Source organism: Oncorhynchus mykiss, chromosome 10 (genome assembly GCF_013265735.2).
Source record: "Oncorhynchus mykiss isolate Arlee chromosome 10, USDA_OmykA_1.1, whole genome shotgun sequence".
Lineage (NCBI taxonomy): Eukaryota > Metazoa > Chordata > Actinopteri > Salmoniformes > Salmonidae > Oncorhynchus > Oncorhynchus mykiss.
In genome coordinates this window covers 4662171-4685715 of record NC_048574.1, presented here as the reverse complement: position 1 = coordinate 4685715, position 23545 = coordinate 4662171, and the positions used below count along the sequence as shown (strand labels likewise).

General features: G+C 28.5%; 1 protein-coding gene across 2 annotated transcripts in view; it reads right to left on the bottom strand.

The window, feature by feature from the left end:
* LOC110534815 (phosphatidylinositol transfer protein alpha isoform) overlaps positions 1-23545 on the bottom strand; it is a 149776-nt gene that overhangs the window by 51289 nt on the left and 74942 nt on the right. The window contains exon 11 of one of the 2 annotated variants that reach the window (XM_036989525.1): positions 18794-18849. The exons of the other annotated variant lie outside the window; for it this stretch is intronic. Coding sequence (XP_036845420.1) covers positions 18838-18849 — 12 coding nt within the window. The 3' untranslated portion in view covers positions 18794-18837. Of the gene's footprint in view, positions 1-18793; positions 18850-23545 lie in introns of those variants that run through there. 2 annotated transcript variants of the gene reach the window in all.

The window sequence follows — 23545 nt, the reverse complement described above, 5'->3', positions numbered from 1 at the left end:
TTATTATTATTCAGATGGTTACATACTATTATTATTCAGATGGTAACATATTATTATTATTCAGATGGTTACATATTATTATTATTCAGATGGTTACATATTATTATTATTCAGATGGTAACATATTATTATTATTCAGATGGTAACATATTATTATTATTCAGATGGTTACATACTATTACTATTCAGATGGTTACATACTATTACTATTCAGATGGTTACATACTATTCAGATGGTTACATACTATTACTATTCAGATGGTTAGATATTATTATTATTAATACTATTCAGATGGTTACATATTATTACTATTCAGATGGTTACATATTACTATTATTACTATTCAGATGGTTACATATTATTATTATTATTCAGATGGTTACATATTATTACTATTCAGAATGGTTACATATTATTACTACTCAGATGGTTATATATTACTATTCAGATGGTTACATGTTATAATTATTATCATTACTATTCAGATGGTTACATATTACTATTATTACTATTCATATGGTTACATATTATAATTATTAACATTACTATTCAGATGGTTACATATTATTACTATTCAGATGGTTACATATTATTATCATTATTGCTATTCAGATGGTTACATCTTATTATCATTATTACTATTCAGATGGTTACATATTATTATCATTATTACTATTCAGATGGTTACATATTATTATTCAGATGGTTACATATCATTATTATTATTACTATTCAGATGGTTACATAGTATTATCATTACTATTCAGATGGTTACATATTATTATTATTACAATTCAGATGGTTACATATTATTATTATTATTCAGATGGTTACATATTATTATTATTACAATTCAGATGGTTACATATTATTATTATTCCTATTCAGATAGTTACATATTATTATTATTACTATTCAGATGGTTATATATTATTGTTATTACTACTCAGATGGTAGATTGTTACTTATTATTATTACTATTCAGATGGTAACATATTACTATTCAGATGGTTACATACTATTCAGATGGTTACATTCTATTCAGATGGTTACATACTATTACTATTCAGATGGTTACATATTATTATTAATACTATTCAGATGGTTACATATTATTACTTCAGCTGGTTACATATTATTATTATTATTATTATTATTATTATTATTACTATTCAGATGGTTACATATTATTATTACTATTCAGATGGTTACATATTATTATTACTATTCAGATGGTTACATATTATTATTATTATTATTATTATTATTATTACTATTCAGATGGTTACATATTATTATTATTACTATTCAGATGGTAACATATTACTATTATTATTATTACTATTCAGATGGTAACATATTACTATTCAGATGGTTACATATTATTATTATTACTATTCAGATGGTTAGATATTATTATTATTAATACTTTTCAGATGGTTACATATTATTACTATTCAGATGGTTACATATTATTACTATTCAGATGGTTACATATTACTATTATTCAGATGGTTACATATTATTATTAATATTCAGATGGTTACATATTACTATTATTACTATTCAGATGGTTACATATTATTATTATTACTATTCAGATGGTTACATATTATTATTATTAATATTCAGATGGTTACATATTCTAATTATTATCATTACTATTCAGATGGTTACATATTATTATTATTACTATTCCGATGGTAACATATTAATATTATTACTATTCAGATGGTTATATATTCTAATTATTATCATTACTATTCAGATGGTTACATATTATTATTATTACTATTCGGATGGTTACACATTAATATTATTACTATTCAGATGGTTACATATTATTATTATTAATATTCAGATGGTTACATATTCTAATTATTATCATTACTATTCAGATGGTTACATATTATTATTATTACTATTCGGATGGTTACATATTAATATTATTACTATTCAGATGGTTACATATTATTATTATTACTATTCAGATGGTTACATATTATTATTAGTATTACTATTCAGATGGTTACATATTATTATTATTACTATTCAGATGGTTATATATTATTGTTATTACTATTCAGATGGTTACATATTATTATTATTACTATTCAGATGGTTATATATTATTGTTATTACTACTCAGATGGTAGATTGTTACTTATTATTATTACTATTCAGATGGTAAAATATTATTATTATTCAGATGGTAACATATTATTATTATTCCTATTCAGATAGTTACATATTATTATTATTACTATTCAGATGGTTATATATTATTGTTATTACTACTCAGATGGTAGATTGTTACTTATTATTATTACTATTCAGATGGTAACATATTACTATTCAGATGGTTACATACTATTCAGATGGTTACATTCTATTCAGATGGTTACATACTATTACTATTCAGATGGTTACATATTATTATTAATACTATTCAGATGGTTACATATTATTACTTCAGCTGGTTACATATTATTATTATTATTATTATTATTATTATTATTATTATTACTATTCAGATGGTTACATATTATTATTACTATTCAGATGGTTAGATATTATTATTATTATTCAGATGGTTATATATTATTATTATTACTATTACTATTCAGATGGTTATATATTATTATTACTATTCAGATGGTTATATATTATTATTACTATTACTATTCAGATGGTTAGATATTATTATTACTATTACTATTCAGATGGTTATATATTATTATTATTATTATTACTATTCAGATGGTTAGATATTATTATTATTATTCAGATGGTTATATATTATTATTATTATTCAGATGGTTATATATTATTATTACTATTACTATTCAGATGGTTAGATATTATTATTATTATTACTATTCAGATGGTTATATATTATTATTACTATTCAGATGGTTATATATTATTATTACTATTACTATTCAGATGGTTAGATGTTATTATTACTATTACTATTCAGATGGTTATATATTATTATTATTATTATTACTATTCAGATGGTTAGATATTATTATTATTATTCAGATGGTTATATATTATTATTATTATTATTACTATTCAGATGGTTATATATTATTATTACTATTACTATTCAGATGGTTAGATATTATTATTATTACTATTCAGATGGTTATATATTATTATTATTACTATTCAGATGGTAACATATTATTATTATTATTATTATTACTATTCAGATGGTAACATATTACTATTCAGATGGTTACATATTATTATTATTATTACTATTCAGATGGTTAGATATTATTATTATTAATACTTTTCAGATGGTTACATATTATTACTATTCAGATGGTTACATATTACTATTATTCAGATGGTTACATATTATTATTACTATTCAGATGGTTACATATTACTATTATTACTATTCAGATGGTTACATATTATTATTATTACTATTCAGATGGTTACATATTATTATTATTAATATTCAGATGGTTACATATTCTAATTATCATTACTATTCAGATGGTTACATATTATTATTATTACTATTCCGATGGTAACATATTAATATTATTACTATTCAGATGGTTACATATTACTATTATTACTATTCCGATGGTTACATATTATTATTATTACTATTCAGATGGTTACATATTAATATTATTACTATTCAGATGGTTACATATTAATATTATTACTATTCAGATGGTTACATATTATAATTATTATCATTACTATTCAGAAAGTTACATATTACTATTGTTACTATTCATATGGTTACATATTATAATTATTAACATTACTATTCAGATGGTTACATATTATAATTATTATTATTACTATTCAGATGGTTACATATTATTACTATTCAGATGGTTACATATTATTATCATTATTGCTATTCAGATGGTTACATATTATTATCATTATTACTATTCAGATGGTTACATATTACTATTCAGATGGTTACATATCATTATTATTATTACTATTCAGATGGTTAAATAGTATTATCATTACTATTCAGATGGTTACATATTATTATTATTACAATTCAGATGGTTACATATTATTATTATTATTCAGATGGTTACATATTATTATTATTACTATTCGGATGGTTACATATTAATATTATTACTATTCAGATGGTTACATATTATTATTATTACTATTCAGATGGTTACATATTATTATTAGTATTACTATTCAGATGGTTACATATTATTATTATTACTATTCAGATGGTTATATATTATTGTTATTACTATTCAGATGGTTACATATTATTATTATTACTATTCAGATGGTTATATATTATTGTTATTACTATTCAGATGGTTATATATTATTGTTATTATTACTCAGATGGTAGATTGTTACTTATTATTATTACTATTCAGATGGTTACATATTATTACTATTCAGATGGTAACATATTATTAGTATTCAGATGGTAACATATTATTATTATTCAGATGGTTACATACTATTACTATTCAGATGGTTACATACTATTCAGATGGTTACATACTATTACTAATCAGATGGTAACATATTATTATTATTCAGATGGTAACATATTATTATTATTCAGATGGTAACATATTATTATTATTCAGATGGTAACATATTATTATTATTCAGATGGTTACATATTATTATTATTCAGATGGTAACATATTATTATTATTCAGATGGTTACATACTATTACTATTCAGATGGTTACATACTATTCAGATGGTTACATACTATTACTATTCAGATGGTTAGATATTATTATTATTAATACTATTCAGATGGTTACATATTATTACTATTCAGATGGTTACATATTATTATTATTATTCAGATGGTTACATATTATTACTATTCAGATGGTTACATATTATTACTACTCAGATGGTTACATATTACTATTCAGATGGTTACATATTATAATTATTAACATTACTATTCAGATGGTTACATATTACTATTATTACTATTCATATGGTTACATATTATAATTATTAACATTACTATTCAGATGGTTACATATTACTATTATTACAATTCAGGTGGTTACATATTATTACTATTCAGATGGTTACATATTATTATCATTATTGCTATTCAGATGGTTACATATTATTATCATTATTACTATTCAGATGGTTACATATTATTATCAATATTACTATTCAGATGGTTACATATTATTATTCAGATGGTTACATATCATTATTATTATTACTATTCAGATGGTTACATAGTATTATCATTACTATTCAGATGGTTACATATTATTATTATTACAATTCAGATGGTTACATGTTATTATTATTATTCAGATGGTTACATATTATTATTATTACAATTCAGATGGTTACATATTATTATTATTCCTATTCAGATTGTTACATATTATTATTATTACTATTCAGATGGTTATATATTATTGTTATTACTACTCAGATGGTTATATATTATTGTTATTACTATTCAGATGGTAGATTGTTACTTATTATTATTACTATTCAGATGGTAACATATTATTATTATTCAGATGGTAACATATTACTATTCAGATGGTTACATATTACTATTGTTACTATTCAGATGGGTACATATTATTATTATTCAGATGGTTACATATTACTATTCAGATGGTTACATATTACTATTGTTACTATTCAGATGGGTACATATTATTATTATTATTCAGATGGTTACATATTATTATTACTATTCAGATGGTTACATATTATTATTACTATTCAGATGGTTACATATTATTATTACTATTCAGATGGTTACATATTATTATTATTATTATTATTACTATTCAGATGGTTACATATTATAATTATTATCATTACTATTCGGATGGTTAAATATTACTATTATTACTATTCTGATGGTAACATATTAATATTATTACTATTCAGATGGTTACATATTACTATTATTACTATTTAGATAGTAACATCTTATAATTATTATCATTACTATTCAGATGGTTACATATTACTATTATTACTATTCAGATGGTTACATATTATAATTATTAACATTACTATGCAGATGGTTACATATTACTATTATTACTATTCAGATGGTTACATATTATTACTATTCAGATGGTTACATATTATTATCATTATTGCTATTCAGATGGTTATATATTATTTTCATTATTACTATTCAGATGGTTACATATTATTATCATTATTACTATTCAGATGGTTACATATTATTATCATTATTACTATTCAGATGGTTACATATTATTATTCAGATGGTTACATATCATTATTATTATTACTATTCAGATGGTTACATAGTATTATCATTACTATTCAGATGGTTACATATCATTATTATTACTATTCAGATGGTTACATATTATTATTATTATTATTATTCAGATGGTTACATATTATTATTATTATTATTACTATTCAGATGGTTATATATTATTATTACTATTCAGATTGTTACATATTATTATTATTACTATTCAGATGGTTATATATTATTATTACTATTCAGATGGTTACATATTATTATTATTACTATTCAGATGGTTATATATTATTATTACTATTCAGATGGTTACATATTATTATTATTACTATTCAGATGGTAACATATTATTATTATTATTATTACTATTCAGATGGTAACATATTACTATTCAGATGGTTACATATTATTATTATTACTATTCAGATGGTTAGATATTATTATTATTAATACTTTTCAGATGGTTACATATTATTACTATTCAGATGGTTACATATTATTACTATTCAGATGGTTACATATTACTATTATTCAGATGGTTACATATTATTATTAATATTCAGATGGTTACATATTACTATTATTACTATTCAGATGGTTACATATTATTATTATTACTATTCAGATGGTTACATATTATTATTATTAATATTCAGATGGTTACATATTCTAATTATTATCATTACTATTCAGATGGTTACATATTATTATTATTACTATTCCGATGGTAACATATTAATATTATTACTATTCAGATGGTTATATATTCTAATTATTATCATTACTATTCAGATGGTTACATATTATTATTATTACTATTCGGATGGTTACATATTAATATTATTACTATTCAGATGGTTACATATTATTATTATTAATATTCAGATGGTTACATATTCTAATTATTATCATTACTATTCAGATGGTTACATATTATTATTATTACTATTCGGATGGTTACATATTAATATTATTACTATTCAGATGGTTACATATTATTATTATTACTATTCAGATGGTTACATATTATTATTAGTATTACTATTCAGATGGTTACATATTATTATTATTACTATTCAGATGGTTATATATTATTGTTATTACTATTCAGATGGTTACATATTATTATTATTACTATTCAGATGGTTATATATTATTGTTATTACTACTCAGATGGTAGATTGTTACTTATTATTATTACTATTCAGATGGTAAAATATTATTATTATTCAGATGGTAACATATTATTATTATTCAGATGGTTACATACTATTACTATTCAGATGGTTACATACTATTCAGATGGTTACATACTATTACTATTCAGATGGTAACATATTATTATTATTCAGATGGTAACATATTATTATTATTCAGATGGTTACATACTATTATTATTCAGATGGTAACATATTATTATTATTCAGATGGTTACATATTATTATTATTCAGATGGTTACATATTATTATTATTCAGATGGTAACATATTATTATTATTCAGATGGTAACATATTATTATTATTCAGATGGTTACATACTATTACTATTCAGATGGTTACATACTATTACTATTCAGATGGTTACATACTATTCAGATGGTTACATACTATTACTATTCAGATGGTTAGATATTATTATTATTAATACTATTCAGATGGTTACATATTATTACTATTCAGATGGTTACATATTACTATTATTACTATTCAGATGGTTACATATTATTATTATTATTCAGATGGTTACATATTATTACTATTCAGAATGGTTACATATTATTACTACTCAGATGGTTATATATTACTATTCAGATGGTTACATGTTATAATTATTATCATTACTATTCAGATGGTTACATATTACTATTATTACTATTCATATGGTTACATATTATAATTATTAACATTACTATTCAGATGGTTACATATTACTATTATTACAATTCAGATGGTTACATATTATTACTATTCAGATGGTTACATATTATTATCATTATTGCTATTCAGATGGTTACATCTTATTATCATTATTACTATTCAGATGGTTACATATTATTATCATTATTACTATTCAGATGGTTACATATTATTATTCAGATGGTTACATATCATTATTATTATTACTATTCAGATGGTTACATAGTATTATCATTACTATTCAGATGGTTACATATTATTATTATTACAATTCAGATGGTTACATATTATTATTATTATTCAGATGGTTACATATTATTATTATTACAATTCAGATGGTTACATATTATTATTATTCCTATTCAGATAGTTACATATTATTATTATTACTATTCAGATGGTTATATATTATTGTTATTACTACTCAGATGGTAGATTGTTACTTATTATTATTACTATTCAGATGGTAACATATTACTATTCAGATGGTTACATACTATTCAGATGGTTACATTCTATTCAGATGGTTACATACTATTACTATTCAGATGGTTACATATTATTATTAATACTATTCAGATGGTTACATATTATTACTTCAGCTGGTTACATATTATTATTATTATTATTATTATTATTATTATTATTACTATTCAGATGGTTACATATTATTATTACTATTCAGATGGTTACATATTATTATTACTATTCAGATGGTTACATATTATTATTATTATTATTATTATTATTATTACTATTCAGATGGTTACATATTATTATTATTACTATTCAGATGGTAACATATTACTATTATTATTATTACTATTCAGATGGTAACATATTACTATTCAGATGGTTACATATTATTATTATTACTATTCAGATGGTTAGATATTATTATTATTAATACTTTTCAGATGGTTACATATTATTACTATTCAGATGGTTACATATTATTACTATTCAGATGGTTACATATTACTATTATTCAGATGGTTACATATTATTATTAATATTCAGATGGTTACATATTACTATTATTACTATTCAGATGGTTACATATTATTATTATTACTATTCAGATGGTTACATATTATTATTATTAATATTCAGATGGTTACATATTCTAATTATTATCATTACTATTCAGATGGTTACATATTATTATTATTACTATTCCGATGGTAACATATTAATATTATTACTATTCAGATGGTTATATATTCTAATTATTATCATTACTATTCAGATGGTTACATATTATTATTATTACTATTCGGATGGTTACACATTAATATTATTACTATTCAGATGGTTACATATTATTATTATTAATATTCAGATGGTTACATATTCTAATTATTATCATTACTATTCAGATGGTTACATATTATTATTATTACTATTCGGATGGTTACATATTAATATTATTACTATTCAGATGGTTACATATTATTATTATTACTATTCAGATGGTTACATATTATTATTAGTATTACTATTCAGATGGTTACATATTATTATTATTACTATTCAGATGGTTATATATTATTGTTATTACTATTCAGATGGTTACATATTATTATTATTACTATTCAGATGGTTATATATTATTGTTATTACTACTCAGATGGTAGATTGTTACTTATTATTATTACTATTCAGATGGTAACATATTACTATTCAGATGGTTACATACTATTCAGATGGTTACATTCTATTCAGATGGTTACATACTATTACTATTCAGATGGTTACATATTATTATTAATACTATTCAGATGGTTACATATTATTACTTCAGCTGGTTACATATTATTATTATTATTATTATTATTATTATTATTACTATTCAGATGGTTACATATTATTATTACTATTCAGATGGTTACATATTATTATTACTATTCAGATGGTTACATATTATTATTATTATTATTATTATTATTACTATTCAGATGGTTACATATTATTATTATTACTATTCAGATGGTAACATATTATTATTATTATTATTACTATTCAGATGGTAACATATTACTATTCAGATGGTTACATATTATTATTATTACTATTCAGATGGTTAGATATTATTATTATTAATACTTTTCAGATGGTTACATATTATTACTATTCAGATGGTTACATATTATTACTATTCAGATGGTTACATATTACTATTATTCAGATGGTTACATATTATTATTAATATTCAGATGGTTACATATTACTATTATTACTATTCAGATGGTTACATATTATTATTATTACTATTCAGATGGTTACATATTATTATTATTAATATTCAGATGGTTACATATTCTAATTATTATCATTACTATTCAGATGGTTACATATTATTATTATTACTATTCCGATGGTAACATATTAATATTATTACTATTCAGATGGTTATATATTCTAATTATTATCATTACTATTCAGATGGTTACATATTATTATTATTACTATTCGGATGGTTACATATTAATATTATTACTATTCAGATGGTTACATATTATTATTATTAATATTCAGATGGTTACATATTCTAATTATTATCATTACTATTCAGATGGTTACATATTATTATTATTACTATTCGGATGGTTACATATTAATATTATTACTATTCAGATGGTTACATATTATTATTATTACTATTCAGATGGTTACATATTATTATTAGTATTACTATTCAGATGGTTACATATTATTATTATTACTATTCAGATGGTTATATATTATTGTTATTACTATTCAGATGGTTACATATTATTATTATTACTATTCAGATGGTTATATATTATTGTTATTACTACTCAGATGGTAGATTGTTACTTATTATTATTACTATTCAGATGGTAAAATATTATTATTATTCAGATGGTAACATATTATTATTATTCAGATGGTTACATACTATTACTATTCAGATGGTTACATACTATTCAGATGGTTACATACTATTACTATTCAGATGGTAACATATTATTATTATTCAGATGGTAACATATTATTATTATTCAGATGGTTACATACTATTATTATTCAGATGGTAACATATTATTATTATTCAGATGGTTACATATTATTATTATTCAGATGGTTACATATTATTATTATTCAGATGGTAACATATTATTATTATTCAGATGGTAACATATTATTATTATTCAGATGGTTACATACTATTACTATTCAGATGGTTACATACTATTACTATTCAGATGGTTACATACTATTCAGATGGTTACATACTATTACTATTCAGATGGTTAGATATTATTATTATTAATACTATTCAGATGGTTACATATTATTACTATTCAGATGGTTACATATTACTATTATTACTATTCAGATGGTTACATATTATTATTATTATTCAGATGGTTACATATTATTACTATTCAGAATGGTTACATATTATTACTACTCAGATGGTTATATATTACTATTCAGATGGTTACATATTATAATTATTATCATTACTATTCAGATGGTTACATATTACTATTATTACTATTCATATGGTTACATATTATAATTATTAACATTACTATTCAGATGGTTACATATTACTATTATTACAATTCAGATGGTTACATATTATTACTATTCAGATGGTTACATATTATTATCATTATTGCTATTCAGATGGTTACATCTTATTATCATTATTACTATTCAGATGGTTACATATTATTATCATTATTACAATTCAGATGGTTACATATTATTATTCAGATGGTTACATATCATTATTATTATTACTATTCAGATGGTTACATAGTATTATCATTACTATTCAGATGGTTACATATTATTATTATTACAATTCAGATGGTTACATATTATTATTATTATTCAGATGGTTACATATTATTATTATTGCAATTCAGATGGTTACATATTATTATTATTCCTATTCAGATAGTTACATATTATTATTATTACTATTCAGATGGTTATATATTATTGTTATTACTACTCAGATGGTAGATTGTTACTTATTATTATTACTATTCAGATGGTAACATATTACTATTCAGATGGTTACATACTATTCAGATGGTTACATTCTATTCAGATGGTTACATACTATTACTATTCAGATGGTTACATATTATTATTAATACTATTCAGATGGTTACATATTATTACTTCAGCTGGTTACATATTATTATTATTATTATTATTATTATTATTATTATTATTACTATTCAGATGGTTACATATTATTATTACTATTCAGATGGTTACATATTATTATTACTATTCAGATGGTTACATATTATTATTATTATTATTATTATTATTATTACTATTCAGATGGTTACATATTATAATTATTATCATTACTATTCCGATGGTAACATATTCATATTATTACTATTCAGATGGTTACATATTACTATTATTACTATTCAGATGGTAACATATTACTATTATTACTATTCAGATGGTTACATATTATAATTATTATCATTACTATTCAGATGGTTACATATTATAAATATTATCATTACTATTCAGACGGTTAGATATTACTATTATTACTATTCAGATGGTTACATAGTATAATTATTATCATTACTATTCAGATGGTTACATATTATTATTATTACTATTCCGATGGTAACATATTAATATTATTACTATTCAGATGGTTACATATTATTATTATTATTATTACTATTCAGATGGTTACATATTACTATTATTACTATTCAGATGGTTACATATTATTATTATTATTATTATTACTATTCAGATGGTTACATATTATTACTATTATTATTACTATTCCGATGGTAACATATTAATATTATTACTATTCAGATGGTTACATATTATTATTATTATTATTACTATTCAGATGGTTACATATTACTATTATTACTATTCAGATGGTTACATATTATTATTATTATTACTATTCAGATGGTTACATATTATTATTATTATTATTACTATTCAGATGGTTACATATTATTATTATTACTATTCCGATGGTAACATATTAATATTATTACTATTCAGATGGTAACATATTATTATTATTACTATTCAGATGGTTACATATTATTACTATTACTATTCCGATGGTAACATATTAATATTATTACTATTCAGATGGTTACATATTATTATTATTATTATTACTATTCAGATGGTTACATATTATTACTATTACTATTCCGATGGTAACATATTAATATTATTACTATTCAGATGGTTACATATTACTATTATTATTATTACTATTATGATGGTTACATATTATTATTATTACTATTCCGATGGTAACATATTAATATTATTACTATTCAGATGGTTACATATTATTATTATTATTATTATTATTATTATTCCGATGGTAACATATTAATATTATTACTATTCAGATGGTTACATATTATTATCATTACTATTCAGATGGTTACATATTATTATTATTACTATTCAGATGGTTACATATGATTATTATTACTATTCAGATGGTAACATATTATTATTATTACTATTCAGATGGTTACATATTATTATTATTATTATTATTATTACTATTCAGATGGTTACATATTATTATTATTACTATTCAGATGGTTACATATTATTATTATTACTATTCAGATGGTTACATATTATTATTATTACTACTCAGATGGTAACATATTATTATTATTACTATTCGGATGGTTACATATTATTATTATTACTATTCAGATGGTTACATATTATTATTATTACTACTCAGATGGTAACATATTATTATTATTACTATTCGGATGGTTACATATTAATATTATTACTATTCAGATGGTTACATATTATTATCATTACTATTCAGATGGTTACATATTATTATTATTACTATTCAGATGGTAACATATTATTATTATTACTATTCAGATGGTTACATATTATTATTATTACTATTCAGATGGTTACATATTATTATTATTACTATTCAGATGGTTACATATGATTATTATTACTATTCAGATGGTAACATATTATTATTATTACTATTCAGATGGTTACATATTATTATTATTACTATTCAGATGGTAACATATTATTATTATTACTATTCAGATGGTTACATATTATTATTATTACTATTCAGATGGTTACATATTATTATTATTACTATTCAGATGGTTACATATTATTATTATTACTATTCCGATGGTTACATATTATTATTACTATTCAGATGGTTACATATGATTATTATTACTATTCAGATGGTAACATATTATTATTATTACTATTCAGATGGTTACATATTATTATTATTACTATTCAGATGGTAACATATTATTATTATTACTATTCAGATGGTTACATATTATTATTATTATTACTATTCAGATGGTTACATATTATTATTATTACTATTCAGATGGTTACATATTATTATTATTACTATTCAGATGGTTACATATTATTATTATTATTATTATTACTATTCAGATGGTTACATATTATTATTATTATTACTATTCAGATGGTTACATATTATTATTATTATTATTACTATTCAGATGGTTATATATTATTATTATTACTATTCAGATGGTTACATATTATTATTATTATTACCATTCAGATGGTTATATATTATTATTATTACTATTCAGATGGTTACATATTATTATTATTACTATTCAGATGGTTACATATTATTATTATTACTATTCAGATGGTAACATATTATTATTATTACTATTCAGATGGTTACATATTATTATTATTACTATTCAGATGGTTACATATTATTATTATTATTACTATTCAGATGGTTACATATTATTATTATTACTATTCAGATGGTAACATATTATTATTATTACTATTCAGATGGTTACATATTATTATTATTACTATTCAGATGGTTACATATTATTATTATTACTATTCAGATGGTTACATATTATTATCATTACTATTCAGATGGTTACATATTATTATTATTACTATTCAGATGGTTACATATTATTATCATTACTATTCAGATGGTTAGATATTATTATTATTACTATTCAGATGGTTACATATTATTATTATTATTATTACTATTCAGATGGTTACATATTATTATCATTACTATTCAGATGGTTACATATTATTATTATTACTATTCAGATGGTTACATATTATTATCATTACTATTCAGATGGTTACATATTATTATTATTACTATTCAGATGGTTACATATGATTATTATTACTATTCAGATGGTAACATATTATTATTATTACTATTCAGATGGTTACATATTATTATTATTATTATTACTATTCAGATGGTTACATATTATTATTATTATTACTATTCAGATGGTAGATGGTAACATATTATTTAGTTTTTCTTCAACCTTTAATTAACTAGGCAAGTCAGTTAAGAACAAATTCGTATTTACAATGACGGCCACCAAAAGGCCTCCTGTGGGGACGGGGGCTGGGATAAAAATCAAATAAAGTAGTACAAAACACACATCACGACAAAAGAGACCACAACACTACATAAAGAGAGACCTAAGACAACAACGTAACATGGCAGCAACACCACACAACAACAACAACATGATAGCAACACAAACATTACAACACAGCATGGCGTAGCAACACAACATGACAACAACAACATGATAGCAACACAAACATTACAACACAGCATGGCGTAGCAACACAACACGGTAGCAACACAACATGCTAGCAACACAAAACATGGTACAAACATTACTGGGTACAGACAACAGCACAAATGGCAAGAAGGGGGAGACAATACATCACGCAAAGCAGCCACAACTGTCAATAAGAGTGTCCGTGATTGAGTCTTTGAATGAAGAGATGGAGATAAAACAGTCCAGTTTGAGTGTTTATTGCAGCTCGTTCCAGTCACTAGCTGCAGCGAACTGAAAAGAGGAGGGACCCAGGGATGTGTGTGCTTTGGGGATCTTTAACAGAATGTGACTTGCAGAACGGGTGTTGTATGTGGAGGATGAGGGCTGCAGAAGATATCTGAGATAGGGGGGAGTGAACAGATGTTGTATGTGGAGGATGAGGGCTGCAGTAGATATCTGAGATAGAGGGGAGTGAACAGGTGTTGTATGTGGAGGATGAGGGCTGCAGTAGATATCTCAGATAGGGGGGAGTGAACAGGTGTTGTATGTGGAGGATGAGGGCTGCAGTAGATATCTGAGATAGGGGGGAGTGAACAGGTGTTGTATGTGGAGGATGAGGGCTGCAGTAGATATCTGAGATAGGGGGGAGTGAACAGGTGTTGTATGTGGAGGATGAGGGCTGCAGTAGATATCTCAGATAGGGGGGAGTGAACAGGTGTTGTATGTGGAGGATGAGGGCTGCAGTAGATATCTCAGATAGGGGGGAGTGAACAGGTGTTGTATGTGGAGGATGAGGGCTGCAGTATGTATCTCAGATATGGGGGAGTGAACAGGTGTTGTATGTGGAGGATGAGGGCTGCAGTAGATATCTGAGATAGGGGGGAGTGAACAGGTGTTGTATGTGGAGGATGAGGGCTGCAGTAGATATCTGAGATAGGGGGGAGTGAACAGGTGTTGTATGTGGAGGATGAGGGCTGCAGTAGATATCTGAGATAGGGGGGAGTGAACAGGTGTTGTATGTGGAGGATGAGGGCTGCAGTAGATATCTCAGATAGGGGGGAGTGAACAGGTGTTGTATGTGGAGGATGAGGGCTGCAGTAGATATCTGAGATAGGGGGGAGTGAACAGGTGTTGTATGTGGAGGATGAGGGCTGCAGTAGATATCTCAGATAGGGGGGAGTGAACAGGTGTTGTATGTGGAGGATGAGGGCTGCAGTAGATATCTCAGATAGGGGGGAGTGAACAGGTGTTGTATGTGGAGGATGAGGGCTGCAGTAGATATCTGAGATAGGGGGGAGTGAACAGGTGTTGTATGTGGAGGATGAGGGCTGCAGTAGGTATCTCAGATATGGGGGAGTGAACAGGTGTTGTATGTGGAGGATGAGGGCTGCAGTAGATATCTGAGATAGGGGGGAGTGAACAGGTGTTGTATGTGGAGGATGAGGGCTGCAGTAGATATCTGAGATAGGGGGGAGTGAACAGGTGTTGTATGTGGAGGATGAGGGCTGCAGTAGATATCTCAGATAGGGGGGAGTGAACAGGTGTTGTATGTGGAGGATGAGGGCTGCAGTAGATATCTGAGATAGGGGGGAGTGAACAGGTGTTGTATGTGGAGGATGAGGGCTGCAGTAGATATCTCAGATAGGGGGGAGTGAACAGGTGTTGTATGTGGAGGATGAGGGCTGCAGTAGATATCTCAGATAGGGGGGAGTGAACAGGTGTTGTATGTGGAGGATGAGGGCTGCAGTAGATATCTGAGATAGGGGGGAGTGAACAGGTGTTGTATGTGGAGGATGAGGGCTGCAGTAGGTATCTCAGATATGGGGGAGTGAACAGGTGTTGTATGTGGAGGATGAGGGCTGCAGTAGATATCTGAGATAGGGGGGAGTGAACAGGTGTTGTATGTGGAGGATGAGGGCTGCAGTAGATATCTGAGATAGGGGGGAGTGAACAGGTGTTGTATGTGGAGGATGAGGGCTGCAGTAGATATCTCAGATAGGGGGGAGTGAACAGGTGTTGTATGTGGAGGATGAGGGCTGCAGTAGATATCTGAGATAGGGGGGAGTGAACAGGTGTTGTATGTGGAGGATGAGGGCTGCAGTAGATATCTCAGATAGGGGGGAGTGAACAGGTGTTGTATGTGGAGGATGAGGGCTGCAGTAGATATCTCAGATAGGGGGGAGTGAACAGGTGTTGTATGTGGAGGATGAGGGCTGCAGTAGATATCTCAGATAGGGGGGAGTGAACAGGTGTTGTATGTGGAGGATGAGGGCTGCAGTAGGTATCTCAGATATGGGGGAGTGAACAGGTGTTGTATGTGGAGGATGAGGGCTGCAGTAGATATCTGAGATAGGGGGGAGTGAACAGGTGTTGTATGTGGAGGATGAGGGCTGCAGTAGATATCTGAGATAGGGGGGAGTGAACAGGTGTTGTATGTGGAGGATGAGGGCTGCAGTAGATATCTCAGATAGGGGGGAGTGAACAGGTGTTGTATGTGGAGGATGAGGGCTGCAGTAGATATCTGAGATAGGGGGGAGTGAACAGGTGTTGTATGTGGAGGATGAGGGCTGCAGTAGATATCTGAGATAGGGGGGAGTGAACAGGTGTTGTATGTGGAGGATGAGGGCTGCAGTAGATATCTGAGATAGGGGGGAGTGAACAGGTGTTGTATGTGGAGGATGAGGGCTGCAGTAGATATCTCAGATAGGGGGGAGTGAACAGGTGTTGTATGTGGAGGATGAGGGCTGCAGTAGATATCTGAGATAGGGGGGAGTGAGGCTAAGATGGTTTTATAAATATGCATCAACCTTGCGTCGGATATACAAAGATGACCAGTTTACAGAGGAGTGCAGTGATGTGTCCTATAAAGAGCATTGGTGGCAAATCTGATGGCAGAATGGTAAAGAACATCTAGCCGTTCGAGAGCACCCTTACCTGCCAATCTATAAATTACGTATCCATAATCTAGCATGGTAGGATGGTCATCTGAATCAGGGTTAGTTTGGCAGCTGTGGTGAAAGAGGAGCGATTACGATAGAGGAAACCAAGTCTAGATTGAACTTTAGACTGCAGCTTTGATATGTGCTGAGAAAAGGACAGTGTACCGTCTAGCCATACTCTCAAGAACAGTGGTTGCTCAACTAAAGGTTTTGTGATTATGCTGCGAGATTTAATTTGTAAATTAGTACGGTACCCTGCTTCACTGCTTCATTACTCCAGACCACCACAAGGGGGAGTTAGAGCACTGATTATGCTTTTGGGTCTGAAGGCTCTACTGTGTTTCTAACTGACAATGAATGGGCGACATAAACCAAATAGAAACTGATAATTGTTCACGACTTCGAAATGTAATTTAAATTAACTGAATGATGACAATGAAGAAGGTGGTTGAATTTAGAACAATAGTGTAAGAATTGCTATTCCTCTGTTCTGCACGCGCACACCCTGAAAAATACACTTATTTTATTGTTTCTAATCGTCAGTATTACTTACTAGAAACTAAAATGTTACATTCCATGATATTCTTAAAATATACAGTTGAAGTCGGAGGTTTACAAACACTTAGGTTGGAGTCAAACCTGTTAAGGATATGGCAGACATACGCCCCCTTTGGAGAGATTGGGTACCCCTAGTAAACTGGAAAAAAAATCTGTCAAAATTTGCTAATATATGCAAATAAAAATTATTATTGGATAGAAAACACTCTAAAGATTCTAAAACCGTTGGAATTATGTCTGTAAGTATAGCAGAACTCACAGGGCAGGCATTCTTCCAAACTAGTTTTTGTGGCCATGAAAGTTGGAGCAACTTTGACGTCATGGCCCCCACCCTTCCCAACCAGTTATGATTCTGGGGACACTTTCTATCTCTTCCGCTAGATGTCCTCTTTCAGTAGAGCTTTGAATCGTTTCACTCCCTATGGGAGTGAAATTAGTGAGTGCCACGAGAGAATAGGCTGTGCGTATGGGCGCGAATTGGTCCCAGCCATTCCTTTGTTCCAGCACTCAGGAGAAGGGCAGACGATGGCCGATTGAATTGAAGTTTGTTTTGCGTGTCTAAAACATCATAAAGCTTGCTTCTGCACTTAGTTTGACCTGTTTAGTCGACATATAATATGTAATTTTGAAGTTTTGATGCGCAACTTTTCCGGACCAGAGGACGTTTTGGGTGCATTTCAGCTGATGTTATTAGCAGTAGCTAATACAAAGACGCAAGACTTGAAACCAAACGATGTATTGGGTAAGTATGAAGCCTTCCAGAACATTCTGAACGAAGACCATCGAAGGTAAGGGAATATTTATGCTTAAATCTGTGTTTCTGTTGACTCCAACATTACGTAGAAATGTAGCTTGGAACTGAGCGCTGTCTCAGCATATGGAATAGTGTGCGATTTCTGTAACGTTAAAAATAAATCTAACACAGCGGTTGCATAAAGAAGCAGTGTATCTTTCTAACTATATGTAGAACATGTATATTTAGTCAAAGTTTATGATGTCTATTTACGTTATCTTGCCGCGCTACATAGATTTCCTGCGGGCATTTTTGAGTAATTTCTGAACGTGAACTCACTGTAAATGGACATTTATGGATATAAATGGCATATTATTGAAAAAAAAAATATGTACTGTGTAACATGTCATATTACTGTCATCTGATGAAGATTTTCAAAAGGTTAGTGAGCGATTTATTTTTTAATCCTGCGTTTGTTGATTGCATGTTTTGGCTATTCAAATGAGCTGTGTCTGGTGGTGGTTTTACATATATATGTGCTATGTTTTCGCCGTAAAACATTTTAGAAATCTGACTTGCTGGCTAGATGAACAAGGTGTTTATCTTTCATTTGAGCTATTGGACTTGTTAATGTGTGGAGGTTAAATATTTTTAAGAATATTTTTGCGTTCCATGCGCCACCGTTTCAGCTGAACGTGGGAGGGTTGATTCCCAATTGGGAACCAGTATCGTAGACAGGTTAAAACTAGTTTTTCAACCACTCCACAAAATTTTTCCAACAATTGTTTACAGACAGGTTATTTCACAGACAGATAATTCACTGTATCACAATTCTAGTGGATCGGAAGTTTACATACACTTGTATTCAAGATCCTAAATGGCCTGGCTCCCCCTCCACTCAGTATTTTAGTTAAACAGAAAACCCAAACATATGGCAGCAGATCCATAAGGTCTGCCATGAGAGGTGACTGTATAGTTCCCTTAAGGATAAGCACCTTTAGTAAATCCGTTTTCTCTGTGAAACATCCGTTTTCTCTGCCGTACATACCTACATATAAGTTATACAAGACACAGGCCTCCTTATTGTCCCTAGAATTTCTAAGCAAACAGCTGGAGGCAGAGCTTTCTCCTACAGAGCTCCATTTTTATGGAATGGTCTGCCTATCCAAGTGAGAGAGACTCAGACTCGGTCTCGACCTTTAAGTCTTTATTGAAGACTCATCTCTTCAGTAGGTGCTATGATTGAGTGTAGTCTGGCCCAGGAGTGTGAAGGTGAACGGAAAGGCACTGGAGCAATGAACCGCCGTCGCTGTCTCTGCCTGGCCGGTTCCCCTTTCTCCACTGGGATTCTCTGCCTCTAACTCTATTACATGGGCTGAGTCAATGGCTTACTGGTGCTCTTACATGCCGTCCCTAGGAGGGGTGCATCACTTGAGTGGGTTGTGTCACTGACGTGAACTTCCTGTCCAGGTTGGCACCCCCCCCCCCCCCTTGGGGTGTGCCGTGGCGGAGATCTTTGTGGGCTATACTCGGCCTTGTCTCAGGATGGTAAGTTGGTGGTTGAAGATATCCCTCTAGTGGTGTAGGGGCTGTGCTTTGGCAAAGTGGGTGGAGTTATATCCTGCCTGTTTGGCCCTGTCCGGAGCTATCGTCGGACGGGGCCACAGTGTCTCCTGACCCCTCCTGTCTCAGCCTCCAATATTTGTGCTGCAGTAGTTTATGTGTCTGGGGGCTAGGGTCAGTCTGTTATATCTTGAGTATTTCTCCTGTCTTATCCGGTGTCCTGTGTGAATTTAAGTATGCTCTCTCTAATTCTCTCTCTCTTTTTCTCTCTTTCTCTCTTTCTTTCTCTCTCTCGGAGGACCTGAGCCCTAGGACCATGCCTCAGGACTACCTGGCATGATGACTCCTTGCTGTCCCCAGTCCACCTGGCCGTGCTGCTGCTCCAGTTTCAACTGTTCTGCCTGTGGCTATGGAACCCTGACCTGATCACCGGACGTGCTGCCTGTCCCAGACCTGCTGTTTTAAACTCTCTAGAGACAGCAGGAGCAGTAGAGATACTCTCAATGATCGGCTATGATAAGCCAACTGACATGAGGTGCTGACCTGTTGCACTCTCGACAACCACTGTGATTATTATTATTTGACCCTGTTGGTCATCTATGAACATTTGAACATCTTGGCCATGTTCTGTTATAATCTCCACCCGGCACAGCCAGAAGAGGACTGGCCACCCCACATAGCCTGGTTCCTCTCTAGGTTTCTTCCTAGGTTTTAGCCTTTCAAGGGAGTTTTTCCGAGCCACTGTGCTTCTACACCTGTATTGCTTGCTGTTTGGGGTTTTAGGCTGGGTTTCTGTACAGCACTTTGTGACATCAGCTGATGTAAGAAGGACTATATAAATACATTTTATTGATTGATTGACAGTTTACAATCTAGGGTTACTCCAAGCAGTTTAGTCATCTCAACTTGCTCAATTTCCACATTATTTATTACAATATTTAATTGAGGTTAGGGTTTAGTGAATGTTTTGTACAAATACAATGCTTTTAGTTATATTTAGACTAACTTATTCCTTGCCACCCACTCTGAAACTAACTGCAGCTCTTTGTTGAGTGTTGCAGTCATTTCAGTCGCTGTAGTAGCGTCATGTGTGTAGTGTTGAGTCATCCCCCCCACAGTCATTTTATCATCCATTTCTCTCATCAGTCATTTGTGTAAGTGCTGTGGTTGTTGAATGTCCTCCCCTATAAGCGTGCTGAAATTCTGTTGTAAATTTGTTTACTGTGAAATAGCAATGTATCTGGTCAACAAAAAATATCCTGAAGTTTACTAAGGGTTGGTTACAGGCTGATTGGTCGGCTATTTGAGCCAGTAAAGGGGGCTTCACTATTCTTGGGTAGCGGAACGACTTTAGCTTCCCTCCAGGCCAGAGGGCACACATTTTCTAGTAGGCTTAAATTAAAGATGTGGCAAATAGGAGTGGCAATATCGTCTGCTTATTATCCTCAGTAATTTTGCATCCAGGTTGTCAGACCCCGGTGGCTTGTTATTGCTGATAGACAACTATTATTATTAATATTATTATTATCATTTCTATTAAGATGGTTACATATTATTAATACTATTCAGATGTTACACACTATTATTAATATTATTATTAGTAGTAGTATTATTACTATTCAGATGTTACACACTATTATTAATATTATTATTAGTAGTAGTATTATTACTATTCAGATGTTACACACTATTATTAATATTATTATTAGTAGTAGTATTATTACTATTCAGATGTTACACACTATTATTAATATTATTATTAGTAGTAGTATTATTACTATTCAGATGTTACACACTATTATTAATATTATTATTAGTAGTAGTATTATTACTATTCAGATGTTACACACTATTATTAATATTATTATTAGTAGTAGTATTATTACTATTCAGATGTTACACACTATTATT